General features: G+C 41.6%; 2 protein-coding genes across 2 annotated transcripts in view; one reads left to right on the top strand and one right to left on the bottom strand.

Moving 5' to 3' along the window:
• Positions 1 to 6,753, bottom strand: part of LOC306943045 (uncharacterized protein) — a gene marked incomplete at its 5' end in the record, with an annotated part of 40,556 nt that extends 33,803 nt beyond the window's left edge. Inside the window, 8 exons of the mRNA XM_079529251.1 lie at positions 698 to 768; positions 1,269 to 1,366; positions 1,520 to 1,682; positions 2,308 to 2,448; positions 2,625 to 2,744; positions 3,515 to 3,651; positions 6,218 to 6,307; positions 6,471 to 6,753. Coding sequence (XP_079385377.1) covers positions 698 to 768; positions 1,269 to 1,366; positions 1,520 to 1,682; positions 2,308 to 2,448; positions 2,625 to 2,744; positions 3,515 to 3,651; positions 6,218 to 6,307; positions 6,471 to 6,753 — 1,103 coding nt within the window. The remainder of the gene's footprint in view (positions 1 to 697; positions 769 to 1,268; positions 1,367 to 1,519; positions 1,683 to 2,307; positions 2,449 to 2,624; positions 2,745 to 3,514; positions 3,652 to 6,217; positions 6,308 to 6,470) is intronic.
• A 7,814-nt stretch (positions 6,754 to 14,567) lies between these two features.
• blvra (biliverdin reductase A) lies at positions 14,568 to 23,396 on the top strand. Its single transcript, XM_079529390.1, has 7 exons — positions 14,568 to 14,671; positions 17,859 to 17,993; positions 20,732 to 20,851; positions 21,218 to 21,315; positions 21,619 to 21,726; positions 21,887 to 22,055; positions 22,376 to 23,396. The coding sequence occupies exons 2-7, from the start codon at positions 17,875 to 17,877 to the stop codon at positions 22,629 to 22,631; spliced, it is 870 nt and encodes a 289-aa protein (XP_079385516.1). The 5' UTR covers positions 14,568 to 14,671; positions 17,859 to 17,874; the 3' UTR covers positions 22,632 to 23,396.
• The last annotated feature ends 1,818 nt before the right edge of the window (positions 23,397 to 25,214 follow it).

Here is a 25,214-nt window from a genome sequence, read left to right as displayed (position 1 = left end):
TGGGAAGAGAACCCTGCAGATACAAACAGTCACATCACTAGGGTTGGGAAGAGAACCCTGCAGATACAAACAGTCACATCACTAGGGTTGGGATGAGGAACCGGACCAACGGGATCCAACATTGAGGGACCGGAATCAGTTCCTGAACTGGTTTCATCACACTGTCACAGCTGGTATGTGGACTTCACGTCTGCTAATTATACCTGTTCTTGAACCTTTTAACCATACTGTAACTCTGGGTGCACCCTAAATGGAACCAAATGGACCTGTGAGGGTCCTTTAGTTCCATTTGTAACTATATTTATCGATACTTCAGAATCAAGGGCCATCGGACAGCAGTGCTTCAAAACAATGGTGTTTTGGACTAATGGGCAGTCCCCGAGTTACAGACCTGTAAGGGTCCATTTGGAACCTACAGGAATCGTTAAACATAAGGAATCGGACTGTTAAGAGTTAATCAATAAGGAACCGGAATAGTTAAAATCCAAAAGGATCGAAACCATACACAAATGATTTCGCTACTGTATCTTATATCTCTCTCCATATTTCAACTGTTTTACACATTACACTGTAAGTTATGAATTAATATGAATGCTCCTGGTGGTAGCTGCCACAAGAAACACAAATATCTTACCTTATCTTATCTTATCTTATCTTATCTTATCTTATCTATTTTTCTGTGTTGCCTGGTTCCTACCTGGTGTTCTCAGTGAAGTCAAGTCTTGGGCTGAGCACATAGGCAGCTTCAGACACGAGCGATCCCTCAATCTGGAATTGATTGGAATTCCACGTGTTAAAAACAATGTACAATCAGTGATTCGTGTTGATCTCACATTATTCATCTCAGTCCTGGGTGGACTTATTCATTGATTATAGTAAGTATGCTATAGAGTCAACAATCAAGTATTGACCCTAACCCTAATTAACACGTGTATAGTAAAACATTGATAAACGCTAACATTTTAAGAACATTTTAAGAACTTGATACTGCTGTAAAATATAGGACGTATGGTCCATCCTAGTTTAGCCATGTGCAATAATGAGAGGGTCCATTTGGTTACATGTGTACACTCTCAGAGTTAATGATTTTACTGTGTAAGGAAGGAATCAAGGATACACACTATAGTAGTACCCCCTCAGTTTAAGTTTTATGTACATATTGTTTTACTATATAAAGATTATGTGTGCCCCCTCAACATTTTCAACTGCCCCCTCAGAAATTTCATCCTGGAGCCGAGCAATGTGATAATTATAAAATGAGTGCAGACCTTCTTAGCTTTCAGGTCGATCTTCATCGTGGAGAGCAGGTCAAATCCTCGGTAGGTCAGGCTGGGGTCTGCGTTCTGTATTAGAGGACACACCGACTCTGGAGAAGATCACATCATGTCACATCTGTGTCCCGTAGAGCAGTGGGTTCGTACAGACAGACATACAGATGTATGTAGGACAGACAGACAGACAGACAGACAGACAGACAGACAGACAGACAGACAGACAGACAGAGACAGACAGAACTCACCCTCACACAGTTTCTGCTCCATAGCGTCCCTGATGTTTCCTATGGTGGCGTAGTCCTCAGCATAGAGCACATAGGTGTTCAGAGGACTGTTGGCCATGGACACCAGCTCTGACTTGGTGATCTCACTACCAACGCCCACCGCAAACACCATGATGTTCTGAGACTGATCACGCGCACGCACACACACACACACACACACACACACACACACACACACACACACACACACACACACACACACACACACACACACACACACACACACACACACACACACACACACACACACACACATTTATTATTTAAATTAAGTAATTTTTGTCTTGACATTGGCCACTTGGGTTTCTCCATCAATGTACATGGCAGCCACGCTGTCCAATAGCTGTGATGAAGCCATTTTTTTGTTAGTTTTAATTAGTTCCTAGAGAGTTTAATCTGTACCTGTTTGGATAAATGAAAGTGCTGGACATGTATAGACTCCTGTTATACATTCTAATCTACAGTATATCAATGAGTATCAGATTATTTAGATATTTAACACTTATTTTAACAAATCGGTTTGACGACAAACAGTCTAAGTCCAAATTTCATTCTGACCCCTCCACGAAAAGGCCTCGTTGTCCTGAACCCTTATCTATCATTTATACATTATGGATCAATAGTGTGGACTTAGACTGTTATTCGTCTGTGGCATTCATATAATGTTTCGAGACAATGGCATCGATATATGAATGCATTCATTCAAATGAATTGCAGACTGCAGCTTTTACAGCGGCTTGACCTCTGACCTTTGCCTCCAGCGCCGCATCCACCACGTCATCCTGGCTTCGCCCATCGGTCAGGACCACGGCGATGCGGTTCTTGGCAGCATGCGTCCGATTGGACGACGGGAACACATGCTGCGTGGCAAACTTTATGGCCCGTCCAGTCTACCAAATACACAAATTATATACTCAAGGATATGCAAAAGTTAAAATTATCAAGTATATTTTCACCAATGCATTGATACACAATACAGTTTCAGTTAGTTATCGTTTTTTTTTATTATAGTTTAGTTCAGTTAATGAAAATGATTTAATTAACAATAACCTTGAACCCTGCCCACCTGTGTGTTTCCTCCCAGGTAGCCAATGGAGTGGATGGCCTCCACCAGCTCCTTACTGGACAGATGCTTCCCCAGGGGGATCTCCAGACGAGGGGTGTCGCTGTACTGGACCACACCCACCTGCAGTGGGATGGGATGGGATGGGATGGGATGGGATGGGATGGGATGGGATGGGATGGGATGGGGTGGGATGGGGTGGGGTGGGATGGGGTTAGTTCCGTTCCCTTTATCCGTCCTGCTTCATGCACCCAATCCATTCTTTTCTATAGAGGGTATGCGTGTGACATCATCATCAAACCCGGAAGTTATGCAGGAATGCCTACTGACTGGCAAAAAACTACTTTCTGGCCTTGACAACCCATGCATCCAAACAGAAAAGTCCTATCTGATTGCATTAAACAACGTTAAACAATGTTAAACTCACTTTGCATGTTGCTTTGCCACTCGATTTGCCACTCGATGTGCCATTCACTTTAAGCATGAGCATACCCTCTATTAACCCATTAAGACCTGGGGACGATTTATTTTGTATTATTTAAATTACTTCTAAATGCAAACAGTTTTCTGAAATGTTGCTGTATGTGGTATGTATTTGGCTGTCGACTCCATCTCAAAATATTTGCTTCCAGGGACCCCCAGAACTAAAGATTTGAGTTAAAAATATTAAAAATATAGTTAAAAATATTTAAAATATATATTGAAAGCGTTGCACAAATTTTCAGTTATTAAAAAATAGCAGATCTACCAGCTCATAGCGCAGCTCAGCTTCTGCAGAACATAGAACATAGGAGATCTATGTTCTGCCAAAGCTTTGCCCGCAATAACAGAAAACTGAAAATACACTAGCATAGAGCCCTGAGGAACTCCGGTCGACATGGTAGTCTTTTGACCTGTGTGTGTTGGGAGCTGACGTCGAAACTGTGAGTGATGTTGACGATCCACTGCTTAGCCAGTTGGAAGTCTGCCTTCCCCAGGCTGCTAGACCCATCCATGATGAATACCAGGTCATTACATGTTGTACTGCAACCTGAGAGAGAGAGAGAGAGAGAGAGAGAGAGAGAGAGAGAGTTATCTTGCCATGAGGTAACTCCAAAGATGGGCAATAAATCTAAAACAATTATTCACATTGATTAAAATTATCATTCAAGTAGCAGGAGCGAAGAGCTCCGAAGTCTGACGTCACTTTCAGTAGAGGTCGTCAATCTCCAGGTTCATGTATTTGTTTATTTGCATTGAGATCCCCAAACGGCGATTTTAGGTCGCTTCATATAAGAACTGTGTTTGAAAAATAAACCGACCACCTCGGCGTTTCTGTCAGGGGAGTGGCTGTGCGTCGTTAATGATGTCCATTCATATTTGATACAGCCAGTTTCTAGAGAAAATGGAATTAATGTGACCGCAAAAGCCTTGAAACTACATATGAATGCAATGTCGCTGAGCATATACGTCACGCCCAGCTGTCAACATATTGCGTTCCTGAGATTCCTCGTTGACGTAAGCTCAGCTGGTGGTGACTCGACTCGTACTAACCACGATACATTATATATCAATAAAATAAAAATAAAAATAAACGTAATTAACGTTCAGTTTCTGTTGTGCGACGGGCTGCGGGCAGAAGCAGCCTACCCGGAAATGTAGTCTCTGGGTTGTTTGGCTCGTTTCTAACGCTTATTTTGTTACTCTTTGGGTATATTTGTACATTTCCACCTTCAGTCGATGCTTCATATCCATATGAGTGAAAAGGCCGGGGTGATCGGTTTATTTTTCAAACACAGTTCTTATAAGTAGGGGAGCCTATCAGTTTCCGTGATTTCGGAATGTTAATTTTTGGAGACATGTATATCTTAATTCTTGAGGTTACCAGAATGCCAAAAAAACATGTCTCCAATTTTTTATGTCAGGTTTAGCATGTTTAATTAGCATAATTAGCTATATAATTGCCAAAAACAGAAAATGGCAATAACTTTGCTTCTAGGTAACTTATAAAGGTGATCTAAGAGTCTAAGTCCATGTTTGTGATGTCCAGAAATTCATCTGTTACCATTGTGAAGTCATACAATCTTTCCTAATTATCATAATTAGCATAAATTATGCAAAAAACTGGTGGAAATCAGCAAATTGCTGAATTTTTTACTTTTAATTAACTTTTAAAGCTTCTCACAGACTCTAAGTGTATGTTTACAAGTCCAGGAATTATCATCATCCTATAAATAAATCATGCAACCTTTTGTCTATGTAATAATCTTGTAATAATCACACCGAAACCAGAAATAGCTATATTTCTTTGCTTTAAGTTAATTAATGAACGTGATCTTACAGTGTAAGTCTGTTTGCATGTCTAGAAAATATTCTCTTTCCATAACTAGGATATGCAACCTTTTCTTATTAGCGTAATTTGCATATATATATCCCTCATATAAAATAAATCACAATATGAGAAATGGTCACAGAATGATCACATTGTTAATTCTAATATTTACAGAAAGTTTTGAAAATGCATTTAAATTGAAGGGTCTCCATCTTCGTCATCGCCAATCCCCAACAGATCTGCCTTACTTACATTACCACACACCTCTTCATCTGCCCCACACATGCACATCTCAGAGCAGTTCAAATGTTGGGATCGACAAGAACAATGTGACATGCACTGTGATTTCTTGCAGCCACATTTGACCAGTTGGGTAATGGTGCCTGGGGCTGGGGGATCCCGTGTTGTAACTGGCACCAGTTGATCTCCCTCAGCCTCCCATCCATATTGAGTTGCTGGTGGCATATGTGGGTTAGGTACATGGTCCTGATCCCATACCATTGCCTGATAATGTGCACTGGCAATGGCTTGATTTAATGCTCCTTGTGTAGGTGGCAGCTTCTCGGCTTCTAATTGTTTCTTGGTGAATAACCTCCACCTGAGCTCACCAACAACATTTGTACCGGGCTCGTACAGCTGGCAAACAAATGCTTCAATTTTTTTTCTGTGTCAGAACTGAGCTTTTTTGTAGCTCCTAAAGTAGCAAATGCAGATACCACCTCCACAGGACACCTTTTCAGGGCTTGCCAACAGGTTAACTTTCCCTTGCCAGCAAAATGGCCTGTCTGGTCAGCTCCAGAGAAGGCATGGAACCCTGGTAAGGCTGAAGTCATCGTTTTACCCAGTGCCTGTACTACTGGCTCCAGTGAGATGACATGTTTTTTGTTCCCCACTCCGGTGATGAAATAGGTGTCCTTGCACAGCTGATGGTACCGTCGGATTGCAAGAACAAAGACATCAGTGTCAGCCTGTCAGGGGACTCAATGTAGAGCTGTGTTGCCCTTCTTTGGACAGCATCCAGGCTGTGCAGGATTATCCTTGTGTCCTGTGAGCTGTGGAGATGTTTTACATCAATAGAGTTTGAGTTGACATCCTGCCTTGACGTGATTATAAAACACGTTGGGTCTCCCCTGGAAGTGTTGGAGGGCTTTCTTAGCAAGATAGACAGTCAGCTCATCTTTGGTGCTGATACCTGACAAGAACTGTTTTTCTGATACCTTCCCTATCGGTGTGTTGTCTTCCATATGATAAGTGGTAGGGGGCTTGCCACCCCGGCGTCACTTACGTGTGGCCTCCTTCAGTGAAGATGCAATGTCATAGCGGTCAAAAACTACATGGATCTCACTATGTTCTTTGGTCTTCGTGTCCAGTTTGGCTATGAAGTGGTCAGCCCATTGGGAACACGTCTTGATCCATGGTGCATGGCTTTCCCATTGCCTGTACCAATGCCATTCCATATATGACAGTTACACTCTTAGCTGGCACGGGACAACTGTCAGTGGCAGCACTCTGTGGTTGCTGATCAACACCAACGTCACCAGTCCTCTTCTCATTCTGCAGCTCCTCGAGAATGGTCATGAGCATGCTCTTGTCTGTGCAGGGCTGAATGTCACCAGTCACTGTAAAGAAGGCACATGGTTTGGCAGTGAACTCATGCTGGCCAATGGCTTCTTTGAGGTTGATCTCTGACCGTGATCGAGCAACAATCAGCATTCGAGCAAACAGTGACCTGTCATCCTTCAATTCCACCACCTGGTCAGCAAGCTTGTGCTTCACTACTTTTCCTGCACTCTTCCACATCTTCAGTTGAACCTTTTTCATTCTGGCCCAGACACTGACTTCATTTTTGTTCATTTTTGCTCTTTCACAAAAGCAACATATTTCTGCTGGCCAATTTCGTCTTGGCTGCATACATCTTTCTCCACGTGGGGTGACATCACAACTTTTGTGATGATATTGGGTAGGTCTTTGCCATCATATGTTAGAGGATTCAAAGATGACTTGATCACATGCTTCAATCGAAGGACATACTTTTCCAGCCTTTCCAGACAGCCATGGACAAGTCATGGTGCTCCTTTCGTGTAGATGTTTGTGTGCCTGCCATCTGGTGTGCTTCTTCAACAAGTCTACTCAGCTCTGGTGCCGTCAGGAAGAACCTATCCCTATAGCACTGACATTCTGAGTAATGCCCACAAGGCCTCCAGTGACCTTCATGATGCGATTGATGTGCTCAAGTGCATGATCCACCCCAATGGCACAGAATGGTATCTGATTCTTATTGACAGTGAAATGACCATCCATAAATTCTTGGTAGATCACTGGATCTGTAGGGCCTTCATTTCTGCAAGGTAGACTGGAACCAACCGGGCATACTTCTGCTTGTCATGAGCAAAGAAGTATTTGCATAGCTCATCGAGGGAAGAAAGATGAAGTTCCCAGAGTCCATCACGGGTAGCACGTATGAAAGTGTATATCAGTAACACCATCTTCATGTAGCGCCGCACAAACTTGAAGAGGGGAATGTTCGCTTCCTTTTTCTTGTCAAACTCTGCCATGGCCGCCTAAAGTAGCTTACCTGTATTTAGATGAGAAGTGGCCTGTCTTGCAGTGGTACCAACGGTGAGAAATATTTCCTGTATCCACTCTGTAATTCAGATTGTTCATTTATACAATTTACTACAGTTGAATGCAGACCAGAAACACCTTATCCTCGGTTAGTCATTGATGATGAGTCCAAGCAGCACCATTCAGGCGTTTTCAATAACTATGATTAGCTTGATTTGCACAGTTGCATGACTTAATTGCAAGAGTTTAATTTATGGATATACAAACAGAAACAGACTGTTAGATCACTTTTATCAATCTATTAAAAGCAAAACGGGCAATTTCCTACTTCCAGACTAATTAATAAATCATCTATGCAGATTATACTAATGACAAAAGGTTGCATGATTTACTTATGGTAGGATAGGAATTTCTGGACATGTAAAAATACTCAAGTAGTCAATAAGAGTTTCAGATCATCTCTCTAAGTCAGCTAAATGTGAAAAATGCAGCAATTTCCTGATTCTATCGTCATTTTTGCATAATGTATGCTAATTATGCTAATTAGGAAAGGTTGTATGACTTCACAATGGTAACAGATGAATTTCTGGACATCACAAACATAGACTTAGACTCTTAGATCACCTTTATAAGTTACCTAGAAGCAAAGTTATTGCCATTTCCGTTTTTGGCAATTCATTAGCTAATTATGCTAATTACACATGCAAAACCCAACAGAAAAAATTGGAGACATGTTTTTTTGGTATTCTGGGAACCCCAAGAATCAAGATATAGCCTACCTGTCTCCAAAAATTAACATTCCAAAATCACGGGCATCAAAATCTGATTGATAGGCTCCTCTACTATTATATGAGGCGATCTAAAATCCCCCTATGGAGAGTACAATGCTTATAAAAACATACATGAACCTTTTCGCTCACTGCCGTGACGTCAGGACTTCGGTGCTATTGCAGTTGTAGCCTGGGACTCACCTATGCTTTTTATGGCATAGGCAGGCAGCTCCCGGCAGGATCCGCCGGGAGAAACTATGCGCAGCTGCTAGACATGAGACTAGACTCTAGAGAGAGAGGAGTGTGTGTGTGTACTGCGTGTGTGTGTCAATTTAACAAAGGTGCAGACGATCAGAAATCAGCAGAGAGTGAGTGATGTTTGCACTACTCTATGCCGAATTGAAGTGTACTCGGACCCAGACTTTTTTTTTCTCCCTGCAGGAAATAAAAACGTCTGGGTTTCCGAGGCTATTGCAGTTGTGACGAAAAGAGAGTTGAGCCTGAAGGCAAAGCTCTCTGTCTACCGAGCAATGTTCGTTCCTTCTCTCACCATGGTCATGATGTGTGGATCATGACCGAAAGAATAAGGTTGTGTAATCGGCAGAAATTATTTTTCTCAGACGGGTGGCTGGCAATGCATGCAATGTAAGCAATGCAACTGCTGGTTGTACAATTATGCAATGTGATTGTCAGATTGTGCATTGTGACATCCATATCAAATAAAGAATAATAATGGCAGCTCCCTTGGAGATACAGTAGGGTGAGAAGTTCAGTCACTTGAGAGTAGAGCCGGATGGATGACTGCCATCAGTCAGTTTTAATATCACTTTTCAGCCCTGACGTCCCCCGTCCTCGACCTTGTTAATCTTGCAGCTGCATTGCAATTTTGAGACAGGCACTCAGCAAGCATGGTGCACTTTTTCCCCCCACTTGATTGCAATCATGTTACTTCAGCATGCTTTAACTAACAGGCTCCAGTTATATTATGACTTCCATTGCTGGACACTCTACTTTTGCTCACTTTTATACATTTGAAGCTATATCCCACTTTAAAGCACATGTGCATCTCAGCTTTTCCTATACACACTAATGGTGTTTGCTATAGAAGGTAGACAGGAGGACACAGGAGGAATAACCCATGTTTTCGTAAAGTGACTGCGGCTGCAATTTTTAAACTACAGATTTATTTTACATCACCATGTTAGCGCGAGTCATGGTTTTCATAGTGAGTTGTCAGCTCTCTGTCACAGCGGTGTGGTCAGAGACACACATCAACAGCTAAGACTAAACCTGAACCTCAAATAATAAAACAAACACTAGTCCAAGTACACACACACGACACACGCACACACACACACACACACACACACACACACACACACACACACACACACACACACACACACACATACACACAGAGTCAGCTGGGCCACCACAACCACTGACCACTTGGCCTGAATCTCCTGAATGAAGTCAAGACAAAGTGACCTTTTCAGACGCCATTTGTATTATTATTATTAGGCTTTATTTCTACAGGCTGGGTTGACTGAGCAGCATCTGTGTTTGGTGTAGGAGGAAACCCACCCACCCGGACCCACCCGGATGGAACACACTCACACACACGCACGCACGCACGCACGCACACACACACACACACACACACACACACACACACACACACACACACACACACACACACACACACACTATTATTTTATCCCTGAGGGGGGACATCAGCATTTAAAGACAGTGATTTTATGAATGCACACATTTTTAAAAAGCCATTTTTAACGAATCTGATCTACAAGCCCACAACGTGTCACGCTAAAGTTAGGCATAATAACTAGGGGCTATATGTCTCTAATCCCTAAACCTTACTGCTAAATGTCTAATCCTAATCAGAAACCAAACCTGAATCTTTTTCTAATTTAAAACTATATGTTTTCAACCATAAAACAACCTTTAATCTGGACCAGGATTAACCACATGATTGAGTATCATGTTTATCTTTACCTTCTGATCATTATTTCTGGCCCAAATGTACAGTGCGTACACTCCATACTGCACTCAGTTTAGTTTTGTTCTAAGGATACTGTAAGTATACGGAAGTCGATCAATAGGGTGTCTTCTCTTCAATGACAAATTCCTGTCGCATTCAGACCAAACCATAACTCTAATAGGCCCAAACACTGGCAACACGACATGCAAACAAAGTGTAACTCGATCTGTTTAACACATCACAACATGGATCATGAGAGCGAAGCTATATTTACCAAAACACTAGACTCACAGGTGTGAGTTTTTTTTAATCTTTTTTTAATCTTTAGCAAGTTGTGTGTTCTTTCTGCTGTTAGGAAACATTGCAAGAATACTGTTGTATACAAACACGTTCTAGCACATGGGTACCGATGGGCGTGATTAGGGCCAATGACCAACCATAACCAGTGAACCGCTCATGCAAATGTTGGCTCTGCATGCATGTTAATGTCACTCTCCGCCCCACACAAGAAAAGCAGAAAATAAACACAGCAGATTTTGTAATGCAATTCAAACCACTAAATTACTCTAAAATGGTTATTTGTTGGATTGAAAACCTTCTTCAACATTCGAACTGTGTTAATGTGAAACAAAAAAGAAAAACAAACTAGAAACACAGAAGACCCGCAAATAATTGTGTCTCAATGTTTTGGAAGTGGACACAAATGGTCCACTCAACGTTTATTTCTCATATTCTACTTGTATTGTGGGTGGGTCCATTTGGTCCTCACAAGTACTGATACAAACACACGCACGCACGCACGCACGCACGCACGCACGCACACCACAACGTTTTCACTTTGGAAACAACCTTTAACCACATGAAACATTCTGCAGGAGTAGCTGATCTCACAACGTGACACGCCTGAAAAATCTAATGTCATGTTTGACATTAGATCAGGGATCGTCAAGGTTTTTCAGGCCAAGGACCCCTAAGCTGAAAGAGAGATGAAGCAGGGACCCCCATTCCTCTCTCACATAATTATTGTATAAAATTGTGTCTAGATTTAACTATTTCATAGCTTCATAGACTTGACAGTTGTGTAAATGTATGTTTGTTTGTTTACACATGATCTTTCTATGAATAATATTGATTCAATTCCTTTTTTATTTATTTATTTTCATTCCCCCCGAAAAAAATAGCAGGTTCAAAATGTGTTGTAGTAGTGGTAGTGGTAGTGGAGTGCCTGCGAGATGTAGTGGAATAGAAGTACAGTATATATTTTTAGGCTAAGCGATCAGCTTAGCTGAGATAGAGATGAAGCAGGGAGATCCCATCATCCCCAGTACTGTATCCCTGCACAATTTTGGTGGCCGCCCATTGTAGTAACTCTGAGGACTCCCTAGGGGTCCCAGACCCCCCTGTCAACGACCCCTGTACTAGAAGACAAGATCAAACAGAGAAGGTTCTTACTGGCCTGGCTGTCCATATGCGTCTCTCCAGTCACAACAGGCAACGAGGTCCACAGCAGCAGCATCCACAGCACCATCATATCCTTGCCTTGCTCTAGGGCACTACGTCCCATGTACAGTTTCTGTCCCACCACCACTCTTCTTCTCACTCCAAGTTCCTCTTCTCCAGCTATAGAATCCCTGCGGCCTGTCTCTGAACGAAATGCTTCTGCTTCTTCTCTCACAGCTGCTTAGTAGCGTTTGTGAATTCAAAGGTACAAGGTAGATAGAAGGTCTGTCTGTCTGTCTGTCTGTCTGTCTGTCTGTCTGTCTGTCTGTCTGTCTGTCTGTCTGTCTGTCTGTCTGTCTGTCTGTCTGTCTGTCTGTCTGTCTTCAGCATGTGTTACTGCTGCTGCTACAAGTTACAGTAAAATGACAAGCAGTGGTGTGGTGGCCTCTGGCAAGCTCTTTATATCAACACACCGGAGAGAGAGAGAGAGAGAGAGAGTGAGAGAGAGAGAGAGAGAGAGAGAGAGAGAGAGAGAGAGAGAGAGAGAGAGAGAGAGAGAGAGAGAGAGCAGGATGAGTTATAATAGAGTTAAACAGTAGATAATAAGTATAGATAAGAGAAGGAGAAAAGAGACCAAAATAGAGGAAGAGGGAAAGAGGGAGACGGGGAGAGAGACACAGAGAGAGAGAGAGAGAGAGAGAGAGAGAGAGTGTGGTGGTTTAGGGTTGGGATCAGGATTACAGGGCAGAGAACATTGACTGGTTACACCCCTCCTTGTGAAGCCTGCCCCTAGGACCCGCGTGTGTGTGTGTGTGTGTGTGTGTGTGTGTGTGTGTGTGTGTGTGTGTGTGTGTGCGTGCGTGCGTGCGTGCGTGCGTGCGTGCGTGCGTGCGTGCGTGTGTGTGCTGCACATTACTGGTCTTCAAATGTAAAGTATTGTAAATTATTATTAGGTTTATCTTATACCTACTAATAAACATGTACATATAGGCTACTGTACCTGTACACACGATGTACAGTAGTCAGTGTGTGTCTCTGTCTCCCATTGTTATTTCTCACAATCAATCATTCATTTCCATTTCCAGTGATAGAAAACAACTTTTAGATCATTATTACAAGACATTATAACCACTTAGGTATGGAAGCTCACAACACGCCATGAGGCTGTGATGTGAGGCGTTGTGATCTGCTGTGTGTAGATCTGCTATTTCTGAAAGATAATGAGTACTTTCATTTTGTTGTAGCCTTGCCGAGCCATGAGGCCCATAGGGCAGGAGCCTATCTCCTGTTTCTGTAGCGTGAGGCAGCTTGATGTACAAGTACACCCCCTGGACATGACGCTAGTATGTCGCAGGGACTTACCCCCAATCCAACCCTTGATGCTGAGTGTCAAGCAGGGAGGCACTGGGTCCCATTTTTAGAGTCTTTGGTATGACCCGGCCGGGGATCGAACCCCGACCTCCCAGTCTCAGGACGGACACTCTAACCACAAGGCCACTGAGCTCGTTCATTTTGTTGTACTTTAAGAATATGTTAGTTTGATGCCAAATTGCCAATACGTTTATAGTTTTGCAGTAGTAGGCTACAATTTTGAATTCAGGGCCTATGTTGTGATATTGCTACACTCATTGTGCTATGTACAGTATGATTGATGTTTTGGAGTTTACAAACTGATTTCTTTTACATATAGTTTTTGCTGTTAAAATGAGTCTCTGATTTCTTCAATTCATCAAGTATTTTCTTGATTGTTGGAATTTTCATTCACCGTATTTTACAAACAAACATTCATTCCATGTCTTCAAGACATCACAGGGTAAGTAAACAATAGACTTAAGGCCTATTCATACTCCAATTTTAGGTGATAAGGTGACCACCGAAAACTACAACATGACGTCACGTTGCGGTGATAAGTGACTCACCGCTCACCCCACATCTCTCTGTTTTTACTAACCACCAAAAAGGTGAGTATAGCTTATCACCTAAAACTGAGTATGAATAGGCCTTTAAAGTTTTGTATTGGGTTTAGTGTTCCTTTAATGATAGATGGATGTAGATGCAACACTTATCTGTGTCACATTCTAAGACATTCACTAAGAACAATGGTTCTCAACCTTTTCAACCCGTGACCCGCGGGCCTCAAAACAAGCACTCAGAATGTAGTTGTAGAATGTAGGCATTCAATTTTGTTTGGTTCCACAGATAAGTATATAGGCCTATTGTAAAAATAGCTCACAGTAGATCTGCTGGTGTGTTTAAAGGGATATATCACTTTCAAAAAAACTTTTAGTCATTTTATTGTCTACTCAGGCTTTTATGAAAACCCCAGACAGTTTTTAAGTTGCTTGATTCAGTATTTAGATATTTGATATTCATTTTAACTGCCCCGCCCCCTTCCTGTAACAAAACACCTTTTTTGTGTATTAGACCAGTGGTTCTCAAACTTTTCAGGCCGAGACCCAAAAGAGAGATTAGATGTTTGCCTGTAACCCAAACTAGTGAAAATATAGCAGATCTACAAGCGCACAACGCGTCATAATGCGAGCTGAGTCCCGACCTATTGTTTGAGAAACAGTGTATTAGAGTTTAGACCACAGGTGGGCCCCTGTACTGACACTGTACATTTCTCATTACAATAATTTAATGTCACAAGCTAAACTGATCATGGTTTTTAATTTTAGTTTGTAAATTCACTGTTGACACTGGTTTGGTGTCTCTTCTTTCTGGGTGTAATTGTTCAGTTTCTGCTCTGTGTTGTGGCTCCCCCTACTGTTCTGACACACAACCTTTAATAGGCTACAACTTAGCTTTCAAATAATGTTATTTATGTAGATGGTTTTATTTTGAAGTACACAAGCGGAAGTTTCTTCTTCAAAGAGGTGCACAGAATGCGAACTTGACAGTTGTTGATATTTTGACAACGAGGACACGTTATAAGAACGTAACGCGGTTGTTGCGTAACTTAACGGTAAGAACGTTTTGATTGGATGAGTGAATTATGAATGGATGAAGATTAGTGTGTGTTTTTGGTTAAAACTGTTCTCATCTTCATGTCTCGTGCTGGCATTTTGCTAACAGTATATTTAAATGCTGGTTTTAGGCTACTTAATACTATGTGCTGCAGCAGGTTTTCGAACCGAGGTCCGGGGACCCCTGGCGGTCCTTGGGGTGGGTTCCATGGGGTCCCCATGAGTAAAATTGGGAACAGTTTTAATTACTTTACACCCCTGTGTTTGTTATTTAATATTATACTTTGGTTATTAGAAAATAGAAGATTGTTCACATTGCTCTAACGATACAGGTTGCAATGTGAACTTTTATTTATAGCAATTTTCTAATCATCATTCATGCTCTAGCTCGAGGTCCTATAGAATGATAGATAGGAATCAGCCTGAAACATTAAAAACGTACAAATTTCTATGGAACTATATGAAAAACAGGAATTCATATAGCCTACAGTTAAAGAAAGGGGGGGGGGGGGACTTTGCCTTTTTTACAGGGGCCAGTTTCGAATTGCAGCCGTCCGTAGGTGGTCTTTGAGAGCAGTTTTGAAGGAGTCTAGGGATTCACATTTCTTAATGGCTGTTGGAGAGAGAGAGAGAAATAACACAAAATAACACCTTTATCAAACGTCTACAATTACACTTTTATCAAACCTCTATTAACAAGAGCTTGTCATATCCATTGGAACTTTTTTTTCTTTTTTTCCCTACATTTCCTGAAAAGTAACCTTTTCGGTGATACAAGGTTTCCACTTGACAACAACAAAATATAACTTTATATACAGTATTATTATATTTATTTAAATTGTATTTCACTAGCCTATTGTTTTGCTGATGCTCACCTTAGGGCTAGGCATAGTTTTACTTATGGTTAGAGTTATAGACATAGTTGCAAAACAGTTCAAGAACTGTCAATCACAGCGACTATACTGACCAGTCACAGCGGTTCTTCCTAGAACTGCGGTGGGATCCTTATAAGCACGAGTCAGCACACCAGAGAGCAGATGACAGGAAGCCTGAAGGAGCCAGGGATTTGAACCGGGGTCCTTCTGATTACCAGAGGGCCGCTCTACCAGCACATCCACATAACTGCACTTAGCAGGCACAGCGGCAGTGTCGTTGTGAAACAGGAAAAACAACTTTCTGCAAACTGTTGCAAATTTATTTCCAGTGGTTCTCAAATAGTCTCAGGTCTCCCCTGGCTGTAAATAACCTTTTTTATCCACGGCACCCCTGAATTACATTGATACTTACTTTATATCACCTTACATTTATATCATATTTACACTATACACGTAAATGTAAAACTTGACGTTGGTTTAACCAATTGAACTCCAGTCTCCAGCATCCCAATTGTGGCAAATATACTTTTGTCACAGCACGTCACAATATGACGGATCTGCTAGATCTACTATTTTTGGCAAAGAGATCGGTGTAGATTGACAAAGAACGCTCCAAGTAGGCAGTTCTGTATAAAGTATAAGGACCTACAGTAACTGTGGTTAAACTGTATTGTGATATTGATGAACTGCGGCACCACTGGACTCTCCCCTCCTCTCCTCTCCTCTCCCTTCCCCTCCTCTCCTCTCCCCTCCCCTCCCCTCCCCTCCCCTCCCCTCCCCTCCCCTCCTCTCCTATCCTCTGCCTTCCTCTCCTCTCCTGTCCTGTCCCCTCAACATTACACATTTTCTGACATAAATATGTAAAGGCTGGTTTATACTTTATACGTACAATGTGCTGGCTTTCAAACCAAGGTATGAGTACTCCATGGTGGTACTTGAGGTGGGTTCCATGGGGTCCTCAGTAAAATACGGAACAGTCTTTATTATTATTATTATTATTATTATTATTATTATTATTATTATTATTATTATTATTATTATTATTATTATTATTATTATTATGTAGTTTTAAAGGAGTAAGAGACATATATATATATATATGAATGTACAACTGTTAACTGTTAACAACGTTTTGTATTTCGGATTCAACCGTTACATTTTGCATCACTGTTGGACACAGATAAGACAGAGAGACCATATCTCTGTGTCTCTCTCTGTGTGTTTAAAAGAGAGACATTGGTGTTTTATGGTGGGCTATGGGAAGCAGCAGGACCACTGCTGGCCATTTGTGTGCCCTATACGCATAATATCTTTGTAGTAAAAGATGCAGTGCAGGAGTCGTCGCTAGTTTCATTAAACTGTTGTTTTAACGACTTTTCAGTTTTTAAATGTCAGCTGACTACTTTGAAGTTCTCACACCAAGCGCTTTAGCTCGGTATAAACAAGTTAGCATCTGGTTGCATTTTTTTTACTCTGTCAAGTGACGTTAGTGACACCCCAAATTCAATATTTAGACATTGCAGTATTTAATGATCAATATTCCATATTGACTATTAAATATTACGTACTGTCAGTATATTTGTCTCCACCAGGCCGAAGGCATGGGAAGAGAGTATTTTTTCTACTCCGTCCATGTGTCCGTGTGTGTGTCCGTGTGTGTGTCCGTGTCCGTCCGTCTGTGTACAGCTAATCTCCGTCACCGTTAACCCGGTCGATGCCAAACTTTGCACACACACTCCCTAGATGCCAACTATGAGGAGGCCGACTTTTGTAAAACACATTTTTTGATATTACTCCTCCATATTTTGTCCAAAAATCCAGCAAATCGTTTCACAGTATCTATTAGTCATGTGCTCAAGACAGATCTGTCCGATATTTCATATTCCAATTCCTGATTGGCTAACATTGGCTTTCAAAATTTGCAGGATTGGCCCATTTTAACAAAAAGCCTCAAATCATGAATGCAGCATGCAATTTTTGTGAAATCTTTCACAGACGTTCCTATAGGCTGAGGAATATATCCCACCCTTTTCACAGTGGCCTGTTATAGTGCCACCAACAGGTGGATTTTTGCAAAACACATTTTTGGAACAAAATGCCTCAAATCATCCAATTGCCATCCAAGGCGTAAGGAAATGCCACCCTTTTCACATTGGCTTATTATAGCGCCACCAGGAGGCCACAACCTGACCTGCCCTGGTGGAGACCTGTGCCCCGAAGGGCACTTTTTCTAGTTCTTACAATCTTTTATTTAGATGTACGGATTATATGTTGTGGTGCTGTGGTGGTATTAGTGTGCTGTTTCTTCTAGGTCTTGTAGATCAGTGATGTTTGGTGCCGTGGTGGTGGGCGTGGGCACGGTGGGCAAAGTGAGGATCAGAGACATGTTGGCACCGCTGCCTGGCAGCACTGTAGACACACTGTGTGTCAAAGGATTCATATCCAGGTAAGATATCTACATCTAGGCTGTCACCATTACACATTTAAGTTGACGATGAATTGCGAAAAAGTGTTTTTGGCGTTGAACATTGGACAACATACTGTATGAAGTAAAATAAAAAATCAGATTGCCTTTAAGGCCTCGTAAACAAAAAGTATTATTAGGGACCAAGAAGTCACGCAGTGACTTTGGTCACTCTTTGTTTTTGTGTTTATTTTTCTCCTTCTTCTTCTCCTTCTTCTTCTTCTTCTCCTTCCGCCAAAAATAGCTGTTCTGACTGAATGGTGCAGTCGGTTTTCGCGAAACGCGGTAATCTGGTAGAGGGCCATGCCAAACGGTGAATATGCGACGCCCAAGACGATTGGCCAAATGGTGGCGCTATAGCGCTCAATTGAAAATGCTAACTTTGAACGTGCATAGCTCATGAACCGTTTGACCGTTGGCAATGACACTTTGATACCCATATGCGTATCCTCGTGCTGAACAACTTTCGTGTTCTGACTTTTGACCTCTGACCTTTAGATCACCCGCCATTTTGAATTATATGATCAGTACTTTATTTTATTGTCCTTCTGCCAAAAATAGCTGTTCTGACTGAACCGTGCAGTCGGTTTGCGCAAAACTTGTCAACATGATAGAGGACCATGCCAAACGGTGACTATGCGAAGCCCATGACGATTGGCCAAATGGTGGCGCTATAGCACTCAATTGATGCAAAACGTGCAAAACTTGCAAACTTTGAACGTGCATATCTCATGAACCGTTTGACCGTTAGCTATGACACTTTGATACACATATGTGTCACCTCATGCCGAACAACTCTTGTGTTCTGACTTTTGACCTCTGACCTTTAGATCACCCGCCATTTTGAATTATATGAAAAACAGTTCAAATGTAACTCCTCCCAGAATCTTTGCTCAAAATGCACGAAAACTTCTACACGTGAACTTTGGACCTATACGGACAAATAATCGTAACACATTTTTTCTAAGTGAAAAGATTAAGTTTTTATGAAGCAATGAAAATTGCTGTTTTGTGAATTTTTTTCTTCTGCCTCTAATACACACATATGCTTATGTCACTTTACTATGCGAAGCCCATCATGATTGGCCAAATGGTGGCGCTATAGCACTCAATTGATGCAAAACTTGCAAACTTGCAAACTTTGAACGTGCATATCTCATGAACCGTTTGACCGTTGGCAATGACACTTTGATACACATATGTGTCTCCTCATGCCGAACAACTTTCGTGTTCTGACTTTTGACCTCTGACCTTTAGATCACCCGCCATTTTGAATTATATGAAAAACAGTTCAAATGTAACTCCTCCCAGAATCTTTGCTCAAAATGCACGAAAACTTCTACACGTGAACTTTGGACCGATACGGACAAATAATCGTAGCACATTTTTTTCTAAGTGAAAAAATGAAGTTTTTATGAACCAATGAAAATTGCGCGCGCGCGCACGCACGCGCACACACACACACACACACACACACACACACTAAAGTTTGAGTACTTATGCTGAACTAACACTGAATGATTTTCCTGTTAACAATGGAGTAACTGATTGTCTCCGTGTAGCTCAGTCAGTCGAGCTCTTGCCCTTGGACCGCAAGGTTGTGTGTTCAAATCCAGCTACTGACAACTCAGCTTGTCAGTCTTATTTGTACATATTGTTGTGGGCTATATCAGTGAGATCAATAACTTTAAAGACTGGTGTGATAATAGCCACCTTATGTTAAACACCACAAAAACTAAAGAGATGATCTTCAATCCAAATCCATGGTTATGAACGAATGTCTGCCTAACACACACACGCATGCAGCCACGCAGGCACGCAGGCACGCACGCACGCACGCACGCACGCACGCACGCACGCACGCACGCACGCACGCACGCACGCACACACACACACACACACACACAAAGAGAAGTTTGTACGCACGCACGCACGCACGCACGCGCACACACACACACACACAAAGAGAAGTGCGCACGCACGCACGCAGGCAGGCAGGCAGGCAGGCAGGCAGGCAGGCAGGCAGGCAGGCACGCACACACACACACACACACACTTTAACTGTGCGTGAAAACACACTGTAGTAATGGATAAAGACATGCCCAAAATGAGGACACACCTTCTTGTTACCAAATCAGTAAATGGTTTTACAGTTTACAATGTATTCACTGATTGTCTCTGTGTAGGTCAGTCAGTAGAGCTCCCGCCTTCGGTCCACAAGGTTGTGAGTTCAAATCCCGGTACCGACAACTCGGCTCGTCAGTCTCATTTGTGCATGTTGTTCTTGTTGCGCATTGTTCTTCTTCTATCTTGGTCCCGCTTTATCGCTGCTTGCAGCTATATTTATTATTATTATTGTTATTATTATTTTCAAATTACCGTATTGTGCCAAATATAAGATAACTCTGATTATAAGATGACCCTCATTTTTCAAGACTCATTTGTGGAAAAATAACATTGAATGTCAAATAGTCTAGTCTTTAGGATATTTCCATTGAAAAAAAACAGTGATATCCAGCAAAATAGGGTACTTTATTTGATCATTTTCACCAGTATCAATACAATCATACATCAACATAGTTACATAGTTAAAGTTGATCAAAACGTTTTAATAGTATAGTTTGTTGATTACTTTTGATGCAGTAATGCTCTTACCACAGGTTGAGAATCATGCACTGCTCTATATGAATGGCTGTTGTAATTACACTCTGATGTCTCAGACGCAGCGTCGAACCGCAACAGGGAGTGAAACAGATGTCGCTGGAGGAAGCCCTGAGCCGAGAAGACATCCGTGCGGCCTTCATCTGCACTGAGAACACGACGCATGAGGAGAACGTCAGGTAGCGTTCAACGTTCCACTGTGTTTAGGAGCAGGTTCTTTGTGCCATCGCCACTGCATGTGTGGTTGAGTTTAGAAGGAGGCAAACAGGAGAAATAGCGCACGCCAGTAGTGATTGCTGCTGAACTTGGTAAATGAGTCTAAAAGCAGAGGTGGAAAAAGTAGTTTAGTCAGTGTAGGAGAGTGGTTCTCAAACCTTTTAATTTCAACGACCCCCATAACTCTGAGAATGTACAAATGGAACCAAATGGAACCAAATGGACCCATTTGTATACTCTCAGAGTTACGCACCCGTAAGGTGCTCTGTCCTACAGATAACTGTACAGGCTACAGTTTATGGATGTATAATTCTCTCTCTTCTCTCCAGGGCCTTCTTGCAAACAGGGAAGCATGTGTGTGTGGAATACCCCATGGCCATGAACTACAAGGCTGCTGTGGAATTGTTTGATTTGGCCCAGGAAAAAGGTGTGTGGAATAGGCTCTTTTTCATCCATTTCAGCTCATGTGCACTGAGGGTTGTGATGATGTGATCTTTTAGGATTATTTTAGAAAAAGATTCAGGTTGGGATTAGGATTAGACATTTAGAGATCAGGTTTAGGGATTGGAATGAGAGTTAAACATGATTTACACTTTAGTTGCGTGCCATTGTCATGATCAGAAAAATAGCCAATCGACAAGCTCGTCAACATGTGTGTGTGTGTGTGTGTGTGTGTGTGTGTGTGCGTGTGTGCGTGCGTGCGTGCGTGCGTGCGTGCGTGCGTGTGTAGGGTTAGTTCTTCATGTGGAACACATAGGGTTGTTATCAGCAGAATACAAGCAGCTGAAGACGGAGCTGACAGGAAAACAACTGCAGGAGGGAACACTGCATTTCACTGGTGAGACCTGTGTGTGCGTGTGTATGTGCGATTGAATGCATTATTTTATATCACAGTGCAATGTTGATGCTGTATGTTGTAATATAGCCAAAACCTCATAAAAACGCCACCCCCCGCCCATTTGGGTGTGTGCGTGCGACTGCGTGTGTGTCTCTTTCAGGTGGGGCTGTAAACTCCAACTTTGGCTTTATGGCATTCAGTGGTGTTTCTCGTCTCGACTGGTTGGTGGATCTGTTCGGAGAGTTGTCAGTGACCAGTGCCAGGATGGAGGAGCGTCCGGATGACAACTACATGAAGATGACCGCTCTGCTGCAAACCCTGGACAACAGGTGACAACGCACACCCTGCCTGATGTATCCCATCAAGACCTGAGGCCGACTAGCCTTCTAAATCAGTAAAGCAACAATAGCAGATGTACAAGCTCACTGCGAGCTTGTACATCTGCTATTGTTTAATAGCCCACGCAACACAAAATCTAAATATAGGCCATTAATGAATGTGTACTTGTCATGTTGGTCCACCCGTACTTTAATGAATGTGTACTTGTTGTGTCGTCCACCCATTAAGCAGCTTTAACATGTACTTGTCGTGTAGGTCCACCCATACAGGAGCTTTAACGTGTACTTGTTGTGTCGGTCCACCCATCCAGGAGGCTGACATGGATAGAGGAGCGAGGACCCGGCCTCCCCAGATCCAAGAACATCGACTTCCGCATGGACTCTGGCACGGTGCGCGAGATGCCCACTGCCACCAGGGGCGCCGTGGGGCTCTTCATGCAGGACCTGGTGCTCTTCTCTGGGAAGCTGCTTGGTCTCATGTCTCCTGAAGACCTGCAGAAAGAAAGATGGAGGATTCTGCACTGCCTGTGCTTGGCTGAGAACATACAACGCCACTGTCAACAATAGAACCATGAACAACAACAGTTAAACATGATTCTACACCAGGGAAACAACCCTTTAACCTTGTTACAAGTAAAAGTCCTGCTTTCAAAATATTTCTGTCCATTTCAGTACCACGTATCATGTTATATTCAACTATAATGTTTTTATCATTAAACCCTGTTCTATTTTAACTAGTAACTAAAGTTGTCAAATAAATGTATAGTGGTGAAATAGTACAATATTTACCTTTTGAGATGAAGTGGAGTAGAAGTATAAAGTATCGTTGTAACATTAGCCTACTTGATTTTATTGTATTTATTAATGAGGATGAGTTGTAAAAAAGAGTTGAAAAAAGTTATACAGTAGGCTATGAACTTTGGAAAGGTTCATAAAGTTTATAAAAAAGTTCATAATGAATCCACTTTAAAAGCTGCTCCTCGCCAGCTAAATAAGGCACTCCACAACCTGGCTCTACCTCTATTATCTCATCAAGCCACACGTCCCATCCCGTTCCCTCGGGTCCATGTGATGCCGGCCTCCTGGAGGCCCCCAAGACCAGGCTCCGAACTGCCTTCTCTGTGGCTTCCCCCTCCCTCTGGAATGCACTCCCAGAACATATCAGAGACACCCCCTCGCTCACTCAAACTGCCTTGAATGAAAACCCACCTGTTTATAATTGTCGTTCTGAGTTTACATTGATCTCAAGTCTTGTTTTAATGTACTCTCATTTGCTTGTGTTAGTTTTTAATCTTAATAAAGTTGTTCTCCTACACATTTTGTAATGCAGACTTAAGTTAGTAGCCTAATTACTTTGCATATTTCGATTATTATATAATAATTAATTATAATATATTATAATTAATGTACAGAATTGTGAGGGTGTCCTTTGATTTATGCATTTTTTCCTCACTAGACATATTACATATAGTAGCATATAACATAATACTGCACTTCAAATAATGAGAAACATGGACACACAAACCAACAGTTAGGCCTAAATATATAGAATAGTCTGCAAAACCAACCATGTTTTTTGTGGAGAAAAAATATCAGTCTAAATTACTATTTAAAAAAACACTATTAAACGCCTTCAGATACAATTTACAATTTTGATAGTGGATGTTCATAAACTTGTGTGAGCTTATTTATTTCACTTTACGTTTATTGAATCTAGAAATAGAATATCTGCTGTATTTCTGAGCGGTTTCCGTGTGGTCTTTCAGTTGCAGCTTTTATTTTTAAGTCTACCACCGGAAGTGTAGTTTCTGTCAGGGGTTGTCTTGACGCTGGTAGTCGAAGAAGCATAATATAGAGCTCCGTTCCGAAGTTACATTTAGAAATGGTAAGACTTTAACTGTACACTCAATTATCATACTAAACATTGATTTACTAACCATCTAATGTGCATACGACTGTTTATGTGATCATATAGCTATGATCCATAGCTCTAGAGCTATATGGATCAGAGCTATAGTGATCATATAAATAGATAATCCTATAGAAGTTTTGTGTGAAAGCTGTTGCAGCATCATGTTTTAATTCTGCTTTGAGAAACTATACCCTTGTTTATACTCTGTGTGTCGCTTGCCTGAAAGAACAGAAAAGCTCACGACTTGTCAAACTCATCCCCAGGCTACTTATTGAGATTTAGGTGTAATGTACATATGTATAAACAAAACACATTATGTCTGTGCGTCCCTCTCTCTCTCTCTCTCTCTCTCTAGGCTACAGGGACAGATCAAGCAGTAGGCGTAGGACTGGTTTGCTTCAGTTTGCTGTTGTTTACATATTATTCGGTCTGGGTCATTGTTCTGGTGAGTGCACATATATTATAATACTGTACATAAACATATCACACTTAATATTACTCAATTATGTTATTACACAAGCATATCACAAACATTAAGCAAATCCAATAGTTATTTCACAAAACAAATTGGTAAATTAGTAAACACAATTTCACAAAATGTATGACAATTATTAACAACAACAAAGCTAAAGGTGCGGTTGCACTGATGTATTCGTTCTTCATGTGGGAAGCCATTACACACTTGTAATTCATGAGTTTATACTAGAAAGTACTGTTCTTGATGAATTCTGTCTTGACATTTATATTACATATTGTGATGTCACTCCTGTCTGATTGGACATTATATTGCCAATCAGAATGGACTTTAAGGGTTAAAGAAAAAGCTAAAAATAACATTGTTCTCAATGAACAAAAAGGTTAACAAAAAACACGTTACTTTAGCTGGCATAAAAGTTCTCTGACCTAGAATAATAGTGTGTTGCCTACAGCATCCACTATACTACTACTGCTACTACTATAATAATAATAATAATGTCTTTTAATATTTCAAGCCCTTCGTGGACAGTGATCATGAGCTGCACAGGTACTTTCTACCCAGAGAGCATTCAGTCATCATTCCTGGTATCGTTGCAGTACTTGGTCTTCTCTGTATAGGTGAGTAAATACACTGCTGGAAAGAAACATTTACGGTACTTACTTAGTACAGACCCCCTCTCCTTTCAAGATTTTTCAAAAATGTAAAAAAAAATATATATAGCGACTACACAAGCTTGTAGCGCGGCAGGAAGTGACACACT

The sequence above is a fragment of the Electrona antarctica genome (genome assembly GCF_951216825.1).
Source record: "Electrona antarctica genome assembly, chromosome: 19".
Taxonomy (NCBI): Eukaryota; Metazoa; Chordata; class Actinopteri; order Myctophiformes; family Myctophidae; genus Electrona; species Electrona antarctica.
The sequence above is the reverse complement of the archived record's forward strand: the minus strand, read 5'-3'. Positions and strand labels throughout refer to the sequence as shown.